The following is a 14886-nucleotide window of genomic DNA, read 5'->3' as shown; positions in this document are numbered from 1 at the left end:
TCGTTAGGATGCAAGCGTACTCCTCCTTCGGTCTTAGTCTCTGCTGATCATTTCCTAATTGACTTTAACCCCCTCTCCTCTTTAATCCTCCCCTTTTTATTTCCTTTATTAGCTGTCTTTGTTTTTTGTGTCATTTAGACATTTGTAGGCACACCATAACCTGTTCAGTCTTAGCTAATGTTTTTAGTTTCCTTGATACTAGCCGAGTTTGTTTACATATCAGGCAGTGAACAAACAATTCCGATTAATCAGTAATTTTATTCACCTGTTATAGTTATATTGAATCTTAATACAAAGTTTATCGTGGAAGGGCTGAGAAACACTTAACAATTTGGTATGTAGCAATGATTTTGTTAAATGATTTCGTTGTTTAAATTTTTTGAACGTGCATGCATACTTTCTGTAAGTCTTGACAATATTTGTTTTATAGTGTCGTTAAATCTACTTTAAAAAAAATTGGCTAAAATGTAGTTAGAACAGTGGTTCTTAACCTGGGTTCTATTGAACCCCAGGGGCTCGGTTAGTCTCAATGGTTCGGCAGAGGTCAAGACACACACTCGTCTCATATGATTCATGATCCGATTTATCAGTTTTGACGATACAACTATTAAGAAGGGTCCGGTGAATGTACATATGAAACAAGTGGGGTTCGTTACCTCCAAAAAGGTTAAGAACCACTGAGTTAGAAGGAGACAAGGTTCTATTTTGTTTAACGAGATGTTAGGATCTGTTCATTATGTGGTTGATCACAATATTTGCCAAACAATTCAAACACAATTTAAAATAGCTAAAAGTGTTGTTGGAAGACACTTTGAGATTTTGTTTTAACGAGTAACTGTTCCGAAAGTTAGGATTTGTCGTATGTATTTGATCACAATATTTGTTAAACACAATTTAAAATAGCTAAAAGTGTTGTTGGAAGACACTTTGAGATTTTGATTTAACGAGAAGCTGTTCCGAAAGTTGGGATTTGTCCTATGTATTTGATCACAATATTTGTTAAACACAATTTAAAATGGCTAAATGTGTTGTTGGAAGACACTTTGAGATTTTGATTTAACGAGAAGCTGTTCCGAAAGTTGGGATTTGTCCTATGTATTTGATCACAATATTTGTTAAACACAATTTAAAATGGCTAAACGTGTTGTTGGAAGACACTTTGAGATTTTGCTTTAACGAGAAACTGTTCCGAAAGTTTAGGATTTGTTTCCCTGCTTTATTCGTGGCATCAGTGAGACGTTTTATAAAGGGAAAAAAAGGTTGTACAGAGGAGAGGGGGGGGGGGGTGGAAACGGTAAGGCTGTTGGTCCCAGGTAAAGGATGTGGATGGAAGGGTAGAAACGCTTTCCTCTTTACTGCCGTGTGAGCATGCTCGTGACCCTTGATGCACGTGCGTAGGTGAGTGTGCGTGTGTGTGTGTGTATAGGTAAGTAGGGGATGTGTGCGTGTGTGTGTCTGTGTGTATAGGTAAGTAGGGGATGTGCGTGTGTGTGTCTGTGTGTATAGGTAAGTAGCGGATGTGTGCGTGTGTGTGTCTGTGTGTATAGGTAAGTAGCGGATGTGTGCGTGTGTGTGTCTGTGTGTATAGGTAAGTAGCGGATGTGTGCGTGTGAGGCCCACGCGTGTCAGTAAACGGGTAGTTAAGGCGAGTAGCGACAAGGAAGGGCTTGGGGTAGATGGGGGGAAAAGGGGGCTGGGTGGGCGGGGGAGTAGTTTTCACCTGCAAGCTTTGAATAAGGTAAGGTTTGAAAACTCAGATTTAGATTGATTCTTGCCTTAGTTTGTTGGGAGCACACGACGGAGGGAGGTGTTTTCGATAGGATCTCTCCGCGAAATATTTCTTTATATTCAATGTGAGTGTGTTGCTGTGTTGTTTCTTTGAAGCTTTAGAATCTCCGTGTAAATTAATCGTGTGTAGCTAATTAGTGGGTGGGGTTAAATTGAGATTGAGAAATCATTTAAGTGATCGTTAGGCTATCTTTTAGCATTTGATTTTTTTGGTGTTAAAAACCTATTAAAATGTTACATTTGAATTGATTGCGTTAAAACAATAGCCTTACTCATGTCGGCCTATTCATTGGTAACGATGACTATGATAAACATGTGTTAGGTTTAAAAGTTGGATTTTGGGCTAGAGTTGGTATTATATTTTAAGGTTAAGGTTAGTTAATATTAGGCTTACATTTTTGAGTTCTTGAATCGATATAAATGTAGTCAGATGGAAATGAATAAGTAGTCAGTCTAAGAAGCATCAAGTCTCAAGATAACTTTTAAAAAGTCGCTTTAGTCTTGTTGTTAAAAGCTGGCACAGAATGCACATGTTAACTGGGTCACGGGTGCTTTATGTGTGCACTGGTGAGGTTTTTTTTTCAGGCTCTGACAGATATGTTAGGTCTAGTCTGACAGATATGTTAGGTCTAGTCTGACAGATATGTTAGGTCTAGTCTGACAGATATGTTAGGTCTAGTCTGACAGATATGTTAGGTCTAGTCTGACAGATATGTTAGGTCTAGTCTGACAGATATGTTAGGTCTAGTCTGACAGATATGTTAGGTCTAGTCTGACAGATATGTTAGGTCTAGTCTGACAGATATGTTAGGTCTAGTCTGACAGATATGTTAGGTCTAGTCTGACAGATATGTTAGGTCTAGTCTGACAGATATGTTAGGTCTAGTCTGACAGATATGTTAGGTCTAGTCTGACAGATATGTTAGGTCTAGTCTGACAGATATGTTAGGTCTAGTCTGACAGATATGTTAGGTCTAGTCTGACAGATATGTTAGGTCTAGTCTGACAGATATGTTAGGTCTAGTCTGACAGATATGTTAGGTCTAGTCTGACAGATATGTTAGGTCTAGTCTGACAGATATGTTAGGTCTAGTCTGACAGATATGTTAGGTCTAGTCTGACAGATATGTTAGGTCTAGTCTGACAGATATGTTAGGTCTAGTCTGACAGATATGTTAGGTCTAGTCTGACAGATATGTTAGGTCTAGTCTGACAGATATGTTAGGTCTAGTCTGACAGATATGTTAGGTCTAGTCTGACAGATATGTTAGGTCTAGTCTGACAGATATGTTAGGTCTAGTCTGACAGATATGTTAGGTCTAGTCTGACAGATATGTTAGGTCTAGTCTGACAGATATGTTAGGTCTAGTCTGACAGATATGTTAGGTCTAGTCTGACAGATATGTTAGGTCTAGTCTGACAGATATGTTAGGTCTAGTCTGACAGATATGTTAGGTCTAGTCTGACAGATATGTTAGGTCTAGTCTGACAGATATGTTAGGTCTAGTCTGACAGATATGTTAGGTCTAGTCTGACAGATATGTTAGGTCTAGTCTGACAGATATGTTAGGTCTAGTCTGACAGATATGTTAGGTCTAGTCTGACAGATATGTTAGGTCTAGTCTGACAGATATGTTAGGTCTAGTCTGACAGATATGTTAGGTCTAGTCTGACAGATATGTTAGGTCTAGTCTGACAGATATGTTAGGTCTAGTCTGACAGATATGTTAGGTCTAGTCTGACAGATATGTTAGGTCTAGTCTGACAGATATGTTAGGTCTAGTCTGACAGATATGTTAGGTCTAGTCTGACAGATATGTTAGGTCTAGTCTGACAGATATGTTAGGTCTAGTCTGACAGATATGTTAGGTCTAGTCTGACAGATATGTTAGGTCTAGTCTGACAGATATGTTAGGTCTAGTCTGACAGATATGTTAGGTCTAGTCTGACAGATATGTTAGGTCTAGTCTGACAGATATGTTAGGTCTAGTCTGACAGATATGTTAGGTCTAGTCTGACAGATATGTTAGGTCTAGTCTGACAGATATGTTAGGTCTAGTCTGACAGATATGTTAGGTCTAGTCTGACAGATATGTTAGGTCTAGTCTGACAGATATGTTAGGTCTAGTCTGACAGATATGTTAGGTCTAGTCTGACAGATATGTTAGGTCTAGTCTGACAGATATGTTAGGTCTAGTCTGACAGATATGTTAGGTCTAGTCTGACAGATATGTTAGGTCTAGTCTGACAGATATGTTAGGTCTAGTCTGACAGATATGTTAGGTCTAGTCTGACAGATATGTTAGGTCTAGTCTGACAGATATGTTAGGTCTAGTCTGACAGATATGATAGGTCTAGTCTGACAGATATGTTAGGTCTAGTCTGACAGATATGTTAGGTCTAGTCTGACAGATATGTTAGGTCTAGTCTGACAGATATGTTAGGTCTAGTCTGACAGATATGTTAGGTCTAGTCTGACAGATATGTTAGGTCTAGTCTGACAGATATGTTAGGTCTAGTCTGACAGATATGTTAGGTCTAGTCTGACAGATATGTTAGGTCTAGTCTGACTGATATGTTAGGTCTAGTCTGACAGATATGTTAGGTCTAGTCTGACAGATATGTTAGGTCTAGTCTGACAGATATGTTAGGTCTAGTCTGACAGATATGTTAGGTCTAGTCTGACAGATATGTTAGGTCTAGTCTGACAGATATGTTAGGTCTAGTCTGACAGATATGTTAGGTCTAGTCTGACAGATATGTTAGGTCTAGTCTGACAGATATGTTAGGTCTAGTCTGACAGATATGTTAGGTCTAGTCTGACAGATATGTTAGGTCTAGTCTGACAGATATGTTAGGTCTAGTCTGACAGATATGTTAGGTCTAGTCTGACAGATATGTTAGGTCTAGTCTGACAGATATGTTAGGTCTAGTCTGACAGATATGTTAGGTCTAGTCTGACAGATATGTTAGGTCTAGTCTGACAGATATGTTAGGTCTAGTCTGACAGATATGTTAGGTCTAGTCTGACAGATATGTTAGGTCTAGTCTGACAGATATGTTAGGTCTAGTCTGACAGATATGTTAGGTCTAGTCTGACAGATATGCTAGGTCTAGTCGGCTGACAGATATGTTAGGTCTAGTCTGACAGATATGTTAGGTCTAGTCTGACAGATATGTTAGGTCTAGTCTGACAGATATGTTAGGTCTAGTCTGACAGATATGCTAGGTCTAGTCGGCTGACAGATATGTTAGGTCTAGTCTGACAGATATGTTAGGTCTAGTCTGACAGATATGTTAGGTCTAGTCTGACAGATATGTTAGGTCTAGTCTGACAGATATGTTAGGTCTAGTCTGACAGATATGTTAGGTCTAGTCTGACAGATATGTTAGGTCTAGTCTGACAGATATGTTAGGTCTAGTCTGACAGATATGTTAGGTCTAGTCTGACAGATATGTTAGGTCTAGTCTGACAGATATGTTAGGTCTAGTCTGACAGATATGTTAGGTCTAGTCTGACAGATATGTTAGGTCTAGTCTGACAGATATGTTAGGTCTAGTCGGCTGACAGATATGTTAGGTCTAGTCTGACAGATATGTTAGGTCTAGTCTGAAAGATATGTTAGGTCTAGTCTGAAAGATATGTTAGGTCTAGTCGGCTGACAGATATGTTAGGTCTAGTCTGAGATTTAGACATCTTGTAGGGTATTCCTAGCTGATCTCTAGACATCTTGTACCCAAAGTGTATTTCTAGCTTATGTTAGGCATCTTATAATTGCAGGTTATTGCTAGCTTTCTTTAGAGATCTTGTACTTGCTGGTTATTAGTAGCTGATCTTTATAGATCTTGTACTTGCTTATTTTTAGCCATTTGGTACTGGATTGGTATTACTAGCTTATCTTTGGACATCTTTTATACGTACAGTATTGCTAGCTGAAAGTATCTGTCTATAATTGTGTTGCTGTTCTGATACTTTATTTGTATCTCAACCTATATGTTAGTGGTAAAACTGTATTTATTGTTTTTAGTGGGTCGTAGTATACGCTTACACTATTTTATAAATTGCATATTAACTCGTTTACCACACTAGCCCACACACACTAGTAAACACACACTGTAGTTTACACACGGAAGTTTACATATTAAAGTTTACTTTAATCCGCACACGATATTCTAACCACACCGTTATGAACACGCACTTAACCGTTCTCTATTATAAAAACACTACATTTTGGCTTGACTCTAGTCTATATAGTCTACACAGTATAATGTACATAATATCTACACATAATATAATCTACACACACTTTACACACACTGTAGCTAGTTACACAGGCCATAGCCCAATTTTTACATTGTGTAAACTAGGTAGATGGGAAGGTATACACTTTTTGCCCACATTACTTTTTTGAGACAGTTTCTCCGTTTTGTTAAGTTGTGCATCCAAGTAAAGCTTTTAATAATTATCGAATCCAACAAGTTTTGTTGAGTCGAGCTTTAAACGATTAATCTCATTATACTTAAACAATATTGGGTCGCGGGTTTTTTTCCCCGTAGGTTTGAAGTTATCCCAGTTACTTGTGTATAAATCATCTCGTATTAGAGGTTGTTTACCAAAATATAATTTTACTTCCGGCTCGTGTTACTATAGGCGGCGAGGCCGCGTGAAGAGCATTGTTTCTTGGCATAAAAATGTTGCGTTGTTTCAGTCAAGAGGCAGGTTACGAGAGAAGGGATTAAATAAACTGTGTTTCACCATGCGACAAGTATGTCGCCCCCACGGATATTATACCACTCATCAACAGGTTGATCAAGAAATTTAATTGGAAATTCGCGGTGATACTGTGTTTTTTTCTCGGAATTTTAGCATTTTTCATACTTGGAATTTTTTTTTTTTTTTTTTTTTTGGATATACCAAGTTGATCCGTGAATTTTTAAAAGTGAATTGTTCAAGGATATCTACAGTAAAAATAAAATAAATGGTTGGAACACACGTGTAATCTTGAGAAGCTGCCTAAAGAAAGAAGTTTGTTGTTGCTGGACGCATGCTGGTGAGCGACCATGGACCTCGACCTGCTGCTCACCCACATCAGTGCGGTCAACCTGCACACGGGCGGCCCGGGGGGTCTCACCCCCGCCGTCAGCACCACGGGCAGCTTCCACGACCACCAGAACAACAACAACAACAACAACAACGCCGGCGTCTTCCCCGCCGTCAGCGACAGCATCGTCGTGCCGCACCTGCCGCCCCAGCCCCCCGCCCGCAACAGCAGCAGTAGCAGCAGCTCGGGCAGCGGGGTCCGGTCCCACTCCCCCTCCCTGTCGCCCACCTCCCCCAAACCCCCGTCCTCCCTCGCCCTGAGTACTCACCCGTGCCACCCCCAGCACCAACCGAGCTGCAGGCCTGCCAGTGGTGGCGCCACCAGCCCCACCCACCACCCGCACCACCACCACCTCCCTCAGCGCCACCTACTCCAGCTCCCACAGCTACCACACCAGTACGCGGCGCCACTGCTCTACCACATGCAACCAAAACTTGGGGTAAGGACCTACTTTGATTTCACTAACACAGATACCCAACGTGTATGTTGTGCATGGGGCTATTTCAAGTAAAGGATGCCGCCTTTTGCTCTAAATTTGACCTTTACAAAACTATCTAAAACTGTTGGTTTATTTTATTTTTTTAAATTTTTATTTCATTCAAAACAAAATCGTGCTATGTGCTTTATATATAAAATAATCAAGGATGCCTTGCTTTTGCGATGCCACTATGCCATAATACGCCTAAGTCAAAGCACTATATCTGTCCCATGAACTACGAGACCTGAAAGAGTATTACGCTTATTATTGAATTCCTGTTTTGGCATGGCTAAGATCGTATACAATCTTATACAGTGGCGTAGCCAGGATCGTCTGAAGGGGGGGGGGGGTCCAATTTTTACCCGGGGACAAAATTTCGATTTGCACCCCCCACTCAAACTTTCGATTTGCACCCCCCCCCTCAAACTTTCGATTTGCACCCCTCCCCCAAACTTTCGATTTGCACCCCCCCTCTCATACTTTTTTTTATATATACCGAGGGGTCTATGTGGGGCGGGGGGGGGGGGGGGGTTATGACCCCTCACTAACCCCCCCCCCTGCCTACGCCACTGATCTTATAAGTTATAAGATCTTTGCCATGCCAAACAGGAATTCAATAGTTTGAACTGGCTTTGGCCGTGTCGTTCTAGCTACAACAAGTCATATATAAAGTGTAACTGTTTGTATATTTCATAAGTCTGGAAGTAATATAAAACCCCGGTGTTTATCGTACCCAAGGTTAACTTCCGTACAGAGGCATAGCTGGGGTGTGTGTGTGTGTGGGGGGGGGGGGGGTGAGTGGGCGGCGAGTATGGAAAAAAATGGAAAGCTCAAAATTCTGAGATTCTTTACTGTATTATATACAGTCACAGTTTAAAAGAAATGACTGTAATTGAACACGTTGTTACATCAATAGTTTGAGACCGAATACGAACTGTTAGGATGGGTGGGGAGGGGGCACAGAATTGATAGTACGCGCCGGAATGGGTCGCTACGCCTCTGCTCCTATAGATGACGTCGGCCATGGTAAAATAAACCCCAATTGTTAACCTTACCCAGTTAACCTCCCGTAGATGTTGGGGGATGGTAAAATAAACCCCAATTGTTAACCTTGCCCAAAGTTAACCTCCCATAGATGTTGAGGGATGGTAAAATAAACCCCAATTGTTAACCTTGCCCAGTTAACCTCCCATAGATGTTGAGGGATGGTAAAATAAACCCCAATTGTTAACCTTGCCCAGTTAACCTCCCGTAGATGTTGGGAGATGGTAAAATAAACCCCAATTGTTAACCCTACCCAAAGTTAACCTCCCCACCCCCAGAGGCGTAGCGATCCCTCCTGGCGCCCGGGGCGAACTTTCAGTTTGGCGCCCCCCCCCCCCCCCACTGGACGCCAATTAAATTCACCTTAAGATGCCGAAACGAATAAAAAGTAGAAAATCAAAAGAGCTTAGAACAGTGGGCTCCATCGAATCCGAGAGGTTCGGTAATTCAGTCTCAGGGCTTCCGCGGAGGTCAAGACACACACCCGACTCATAGGATTCACGATCGGATTTTGTCATTGTGGACAATACAACTATTAAGGAGGGTTCGGTGATTGCGCATATGAATTTGGTTGGGTTCGGTACTCCAAAAAGTTAAGAACCACTGCTTTAGAGTGTATTTTGTAGAAAGTGCAAGCCTTATTTGGTGTGCTTTTGGTCGTGTCTTTAGAACAATTTCGATAATAGTAGGCCAATATTGCAATTTTGAATTATCAGTTAGGTTGAACAAAGTAATAATCAGTACAATATTCTAATTTTCTTCTCTCTTAAAATTTTGGCAAAGAGTGTCGCTTCCCATCCACCCGCTCCGACAGTCTGCTAACTCTTTTTTTATGTTACACAATCGTAAAATACGCTTCAGTTCAATGGGTTTCTTTTCTGGGTGATATCGGTTTATTCCTTAATCCGGTGTGAATTTTTCAAATGTTAGTCTTCGAAAAAGCGCCCCCCCCCCCCCCCTCCCCATCTAGTAAAGCTGGAAAGCGGTTTTTCCGGTCACTGTTTTTTTAAAGATATACGTTTTACAGTTACACAACCAAGGTAGAAAACAGTTAAATCAGTATACAAACGCTTTAAGCCGTTAAATTTCTTTACTTTGATTATAATTCAAAATTGCAGCTTAAAATGAGCTTTTAATTTTTTTCTACCCCTTTTGGCGCCCACCCTAGGGTCGGCGCCCGGGTCGGCCGCCCTCCCCGCCCTCCCCTAGATACGCCTCTGCCCACCCCCACCGGCCATGCCGTCAGCAGGTTCTGGTTCCTAACGGGGCTCCTATATTGTTTTATAAATGATTTGCTTTTATTCATTGCTTCCCATTGTTTGTTGTTATTGTTGTAAATATTGATTTTAAAGTAATGGATTCTAATGAGGAAATAATGCTAATACTGGAGAGCCATGTGCATTCTTAACGTCTGTGTACGTTTTCTATTACCTTCTGCGCCATAGAGCTTCGTGTAATGTAATGTGGTTTGTGTATTAGTTAGGATTAATCAGATGAGGCTGTATTGTAGTGCCTCTTTATTTAAAAAAAAAAACAACCCTCCATTCCCCACAATAAAACCTCCAAAATATATACAGAAAATAGTGTTTTATTTAGTTATTTCGTTGAATAACTAATATAATTTTATTGTACTGAAATACATGAAAAAAGTTTAAAAACTTTTAATTGCTTTCGTGTTGCTAGTATTTTTTGACAAAACAATACTTGCTTTAGGCATTTCTCTGTGTGTGTTTTTTTTTGTAATAAAGTATAGCAGGGCTGAGACCTTATTTCATAATTTGAAATAACATCTGTACATTTCACAGTCATTCTGTAAAGTACTTTCAAGATGCCTTTTTCGTGCACCCTATTTTGAGTCGGTTTTTTTTTAAAGCTCGTATTTCTCTTGGAGAAAATTTCGACCCTTGAAATCATGGGTCACGGTGCTCCCCTGTAAAAGCCAATATTTAAGTCGACAGCTCCTCACGTGACTCGGGTAATAATCCTCTTGGTGGCACAGAGAGGACACCAGACCCCCCCCCCCCACTGTCGTGAGCTGCCGCCTCCTCTCTGCTAGTTTCACGTGCATGTTTTCTGACATGCTCAGGCGTGAGCAGTTCTGGTAGTTCTGGCTTGAGAGTGATGCTGAAAACTCTCATCTTGTAGCTATCTTTTTTACAGTAACGTTTAAACTCTAGACAATAGAGTTTGTTTTTGATCGCTGTTAGTGTACATTTTGGTATTTTGAGTTTGAGTTTGATTAACGCAAGTTCTGTCCACTTGCCAGTAGTACTGTATCCACTGTTGTCCACTTCACAGTAGTACTATATCCACTGTTATCCACTTCACAGTATTTATCCACTGTTGTCCACTTCACAGTAGCACTGTATCCACTGTTATCCACTTCACAGTATTTATCCACTGTTGTCCACTTCACAGTAGTACTGTATCCACTGTTGTCCACTTCACAGTAGTACTGTATCCACTGTAGTACACTTTCAAGTAGTACTATATCCACTGTAGTACACTTTCAAGTAGTACTATATCCACTCTAGTACACTTTCCAATTGTGCTGTATCCCATATTGTTCACTTCCAATTATTACTATATACAGTGGTGTACACTTTTCAGTATTACTATATCCCATATTATACGCTTTTCAGCAATATGGTATCCACACTCACACTGTAGTCAGGTACTCATTAAAGCTGAGTAAACTCCGGCATCCCGATCTCCAAACGTTTACGCTAGCAGTCGCACGCTCTACCACTCCACCACCCCATCCCATAAACCTTAATTACAGCAACAACAAAAAAAATTCATTCTGAAACTCTTTCATGAAAGTATTTCAGCTAAAAAACAAAAAAAGGAAAAATTCCCTTCCTCCTATACCCAGCCATTAAAAAAAAAAATGCCAGTATGTACATCAACTTGCTATAAGCCTAACTTTAGCCCGGTGTGGAAGTGCTAAAGATAGGCCTCGTGCCAGACTTTTCACCGATCGAATCTTTGAGCTCACACATTATCTTTGTGGGAGCGTCTCAAGCAGACGGCCCGGGCTATGAAACTCACCCCCCCCTCCCACCACACACACACACCCCGACCCCCTCGTCTTCACCGCTTGACTTGTATTCCTCCTTCGCTGCTTGCATATGTTCAATATGGTTTGCATTTTTTATATTCTGACCACCTGTTGGTTCATTAATTATACATTCACCAACTATGAAGTAATTAATTATGTATTAATTAATAATGCATTTTATTAAATACCCGTACAGTAATCCTTCTACGCGTGGTTTAACTTTCGTTTCATCCTTACTTTGTCATGTGGGTTTGCACTAGCTGTTACACGTATTGTTTGCCTTGAGACCCGCTTTGATGTAACTTTAATTAACCCGACTCTCAAGGCCATCATCCCTCATCCTTTTAGCCATCCAGCGTCGAGTGGTATAGTTGCTTAACTTTTAATTGGTATACCTCCCTGTATTTTAATTGGTATATTTTACCATTTTTTTTTAAATTGGTATATTTGACCATCTTTTAATTTGAATATTTTTCATTTTTTTTACTTTCTCGTATATACGAAGTATAGAGAAAGTCTTGTAATCGTGCAAAAAAAAATCGAGATTTTTACAAATCTCGACGTTTTACATCTCACTGATACGGAAAAACATAATTTTGCAATCTTGTCCGTATGTCTGTGTGTCTGTCTGTCTGTGTGTGTGTAAACACGATAACTTGAGTACCGTTACAGCTAGGTTGATGAAATTTCATATATAAGTATTTTATCAAAATCGTAGATCCGTATCAACTTTTGAGCGATTTCCGATAACCGGAAGTGGTACTTTTCCTACTTTGAATTTTTCAAAAGCCTATAACTTGAGTACTATTTCAGATAGATAAATGAAATTTCACATGTAAGTAAAAGATCTAATTCTCTACCTTCTGTTAAATTTTGAGTAATTTCCGTTGACCGGAAGTAGTAATTTACGCTACAGCCTATTTCTCAAAAAACTAATGTAAATTTTTAAAGTACTAATAAAATTGCGCACTATTATGCACTTTTTGATTTGGTGTTCACTTGGTGTGCAATAAATTTTTCCACGAGATTTTATTCTATTTTTAAAACTTTAAGTATTTAAAATGGATTAAAAATCATGTCTATAGCCCGAGTTCCCATCCCCTGTTATTTTATATAAGAATATTCTAGAAAGTTTAGGGGAGATCACTCCCGGTTTATTTAATTGGTATATTTGCCCATCTTTCTTGGTTTTTCTTTCCCATCTATTTTATATTATTTCTTGTTCTTGGTTGGACAAAGGCTATGGAAGCAAATTCAGAAAGAAAAGCAGGCTGAAATCGTAGTCAATGGCCTATATGGCGCATAACCAGTTGACACGTATAACTTAATTGTGTTGGAGGGAATCCCTTCCAACACTCGAATTAAGAATGAAGAAAAAGAGGAAGGTATTATTTCTATTTGGTATTATTTCACTCTCTTTGGTAATATTCTCCATTAATTCTGTATGATTTCCTATCTGTTGAGTATTATTAAAATCTATTTGGTATACTCTACCTTATATGGATAGTGGGCCCGACTTCATCATCAACTCTATTTGACGTTGTTCAAATGTCTGAACATAGTTATGACCTCATCTTATTAACACCACACAAACAATTCTCATTCAAGTTATAATCCCTTAGCTTACCTTTATCCAAAGGGTTACAGTATAGGTGTTTGTCACACCTAATATACTACTATGCTAGCTATATTATGTATTATGCTATATATTATGCTACACTATATTTAATCTAAACATTTGAGTTATGCCTTTAATCTATACATTACTAATCACCACAATTAACATTTAAAAGAAGTTTTTGTGTCGTTTTTTAAACCTTTAAATCTTAGTGTAGTACACTATACCTGTTATTTGACAGGAAACAACTAAGCTCGCAATACCGTGTGTTTCAAAGCCTTATGTAACTAGAAATATTCACTGGTTCTGTTACCTTTAATTCCTTTCACTTCTATCTTCATCTAGGCAGTCATTTTTCGTTTTTTTTTAATCAAACGAGCTTTTTCATCTTTATTAACAATCCCCCCCCCCCCCTCCAAGTTATGGCACCAGTCACTGATATTTTATTCATTTATTTACATAACAGTACATAATTGCGTGTCGATTATAAAACTTGTTTTTATTTCTAAAAGTGTTTGCTACAGTCTCACATCATATCCAGAGCCGTACAATCTAGACTAGGTGGCAGCACACTTGTATTTCGAACAAGGAAATGTAAAAATAAAATATATCTGCTTATTTAATCCCCAGAGCTATGTTATATTTCAGTCTCAATGTTTTAAAATTGTAGAAACTACAGCACAATACTTATTCTATGCATGTTTTAATTTTAGTAACAAATTAATTAATTTTTATAACAAGAACCGCATTCATTCAATCCCCGACCTGCACACGGCGCTAGAGCCGCAGAACTGGGCCGGACAACTTGACAACCCCGGCTCTGTAGACTTGCAGCGTTATCAACACTAGATAGACCGCGCCTCGAGAACACCGGGGTAATTTTTTTCTTGGGTGTTTCCTAACTCAGCACCCACGCTTTTGTTAGGAGCTGTACGCTCATGTTTAACTTCCGTTCACTCCCGTGTTACACCATGTATATGGGCGGCGCCCCAGTTTTGACCCCCTTTTCTCTGCTCCAACCGTTTATTGTTATTTAAAAATAAAATAAAAACACGTCTACCTCGGTTGCCGAGTTTTTTTTTTTTTTTTTTTTTTTTTTTTTTTTTTTTGCATGCTGCAATTCCCCCTGTGCGTATGCCGAGTGCATGCATGAAACCGAGCCTCCCACAGAATGAGCAGTTGCACCACGTGACTTTTGTGAGAGGGGGGGGGGGTGTTCTCAGCCCATGTTTGGGTGTCACCCTGAAGGGGTGAGTTAGTTTGTTGCCGTTGTTTCCTGGACACGCCTAAAGTTTATGTTCTGACTTAGTCACGTCTATTTTTACAACATGTTGAATACTGCATGCGTTAATTGTGTATTGTACGTAGTTACAACATTCGGAGCTTAATAACTGGTTAGGAAAGATAAAAACAAAGCTGGTTTTGGTGTTGGGTTAGGTGAACAATTACATTGTCATATTGCCACACTTAAGGGCTACACTTTTTGATGACCTCACCCTTGGATGACCTTACTTTTTGATGACCTTTTGGTTAGATGACCTTACGTTTTGATGACCTTACCGTTAAATGACTTTACTTTTTGATGACCTTATGGTTAGATGACCTTTTTATGATCTAACCGTTGGATGACCATACTTCCTCATGACCTTACCTTTGGATAACCTTACTTACAGATAACCCTGCTATTGTGTGACCTTACTTTTTGATGACCTTACTGTTATATGACCTTTCTATCTGATGACCTTACCGTTGAATGACCGTACATTTTGATGACCTTACCGCTGATAATCATCAG

General features: G+C 39.6%; 1 protein-coding gene across 2 annotated transcripts in view; it reads left to right on the top strand.

The window, feature by feature from the left end:
* Positions 1-14886, top strand: part of LOC131941832 (ras-specific guanine nucleotide-releasing factor RalGPS2) — a 178938-nt gene that overhangs the window by 9124 nt on the left and 154928 nt on the right. Inside the window, exon 1 of one of the 2 annotated variants that reach the window (XM_059301384.1) lies at positions 7243-7329. The exons of the other annotated variant lie outside the window; for it this stretch is intronic. Within the exon in view, the coding sequence (XP_059157367.1) occupies positions 7312-7329 (18 nt within the window). The 5' untranslated portion in view covers positions 7243-7311. Of the gene's footprint in view, positions 1-7242; positions 7330-14886 lie in introns of those variants that run through there. 2 annotated transcript variants of the gene reach the window in all.

This window comes from Physella acuta, unplaced genomic scaffold (assembly GCF_028476545.2).
Source record: "Physella acuta isolate Inbredline_101_S28 unplaced genomic scaffold, ASM2847654v3 ptg000374l, whole genome shotgun sequence".
Lineage (NCBI taxonomy): Eukaryota > Metazoa > Mollusca > Gastropoda > Physidae > Physella > Physella acuta.
Note: the sequence above shows the minus strand (reverse complement) of the source record. Positions and strands in the feature narration are given on the sequence as shown.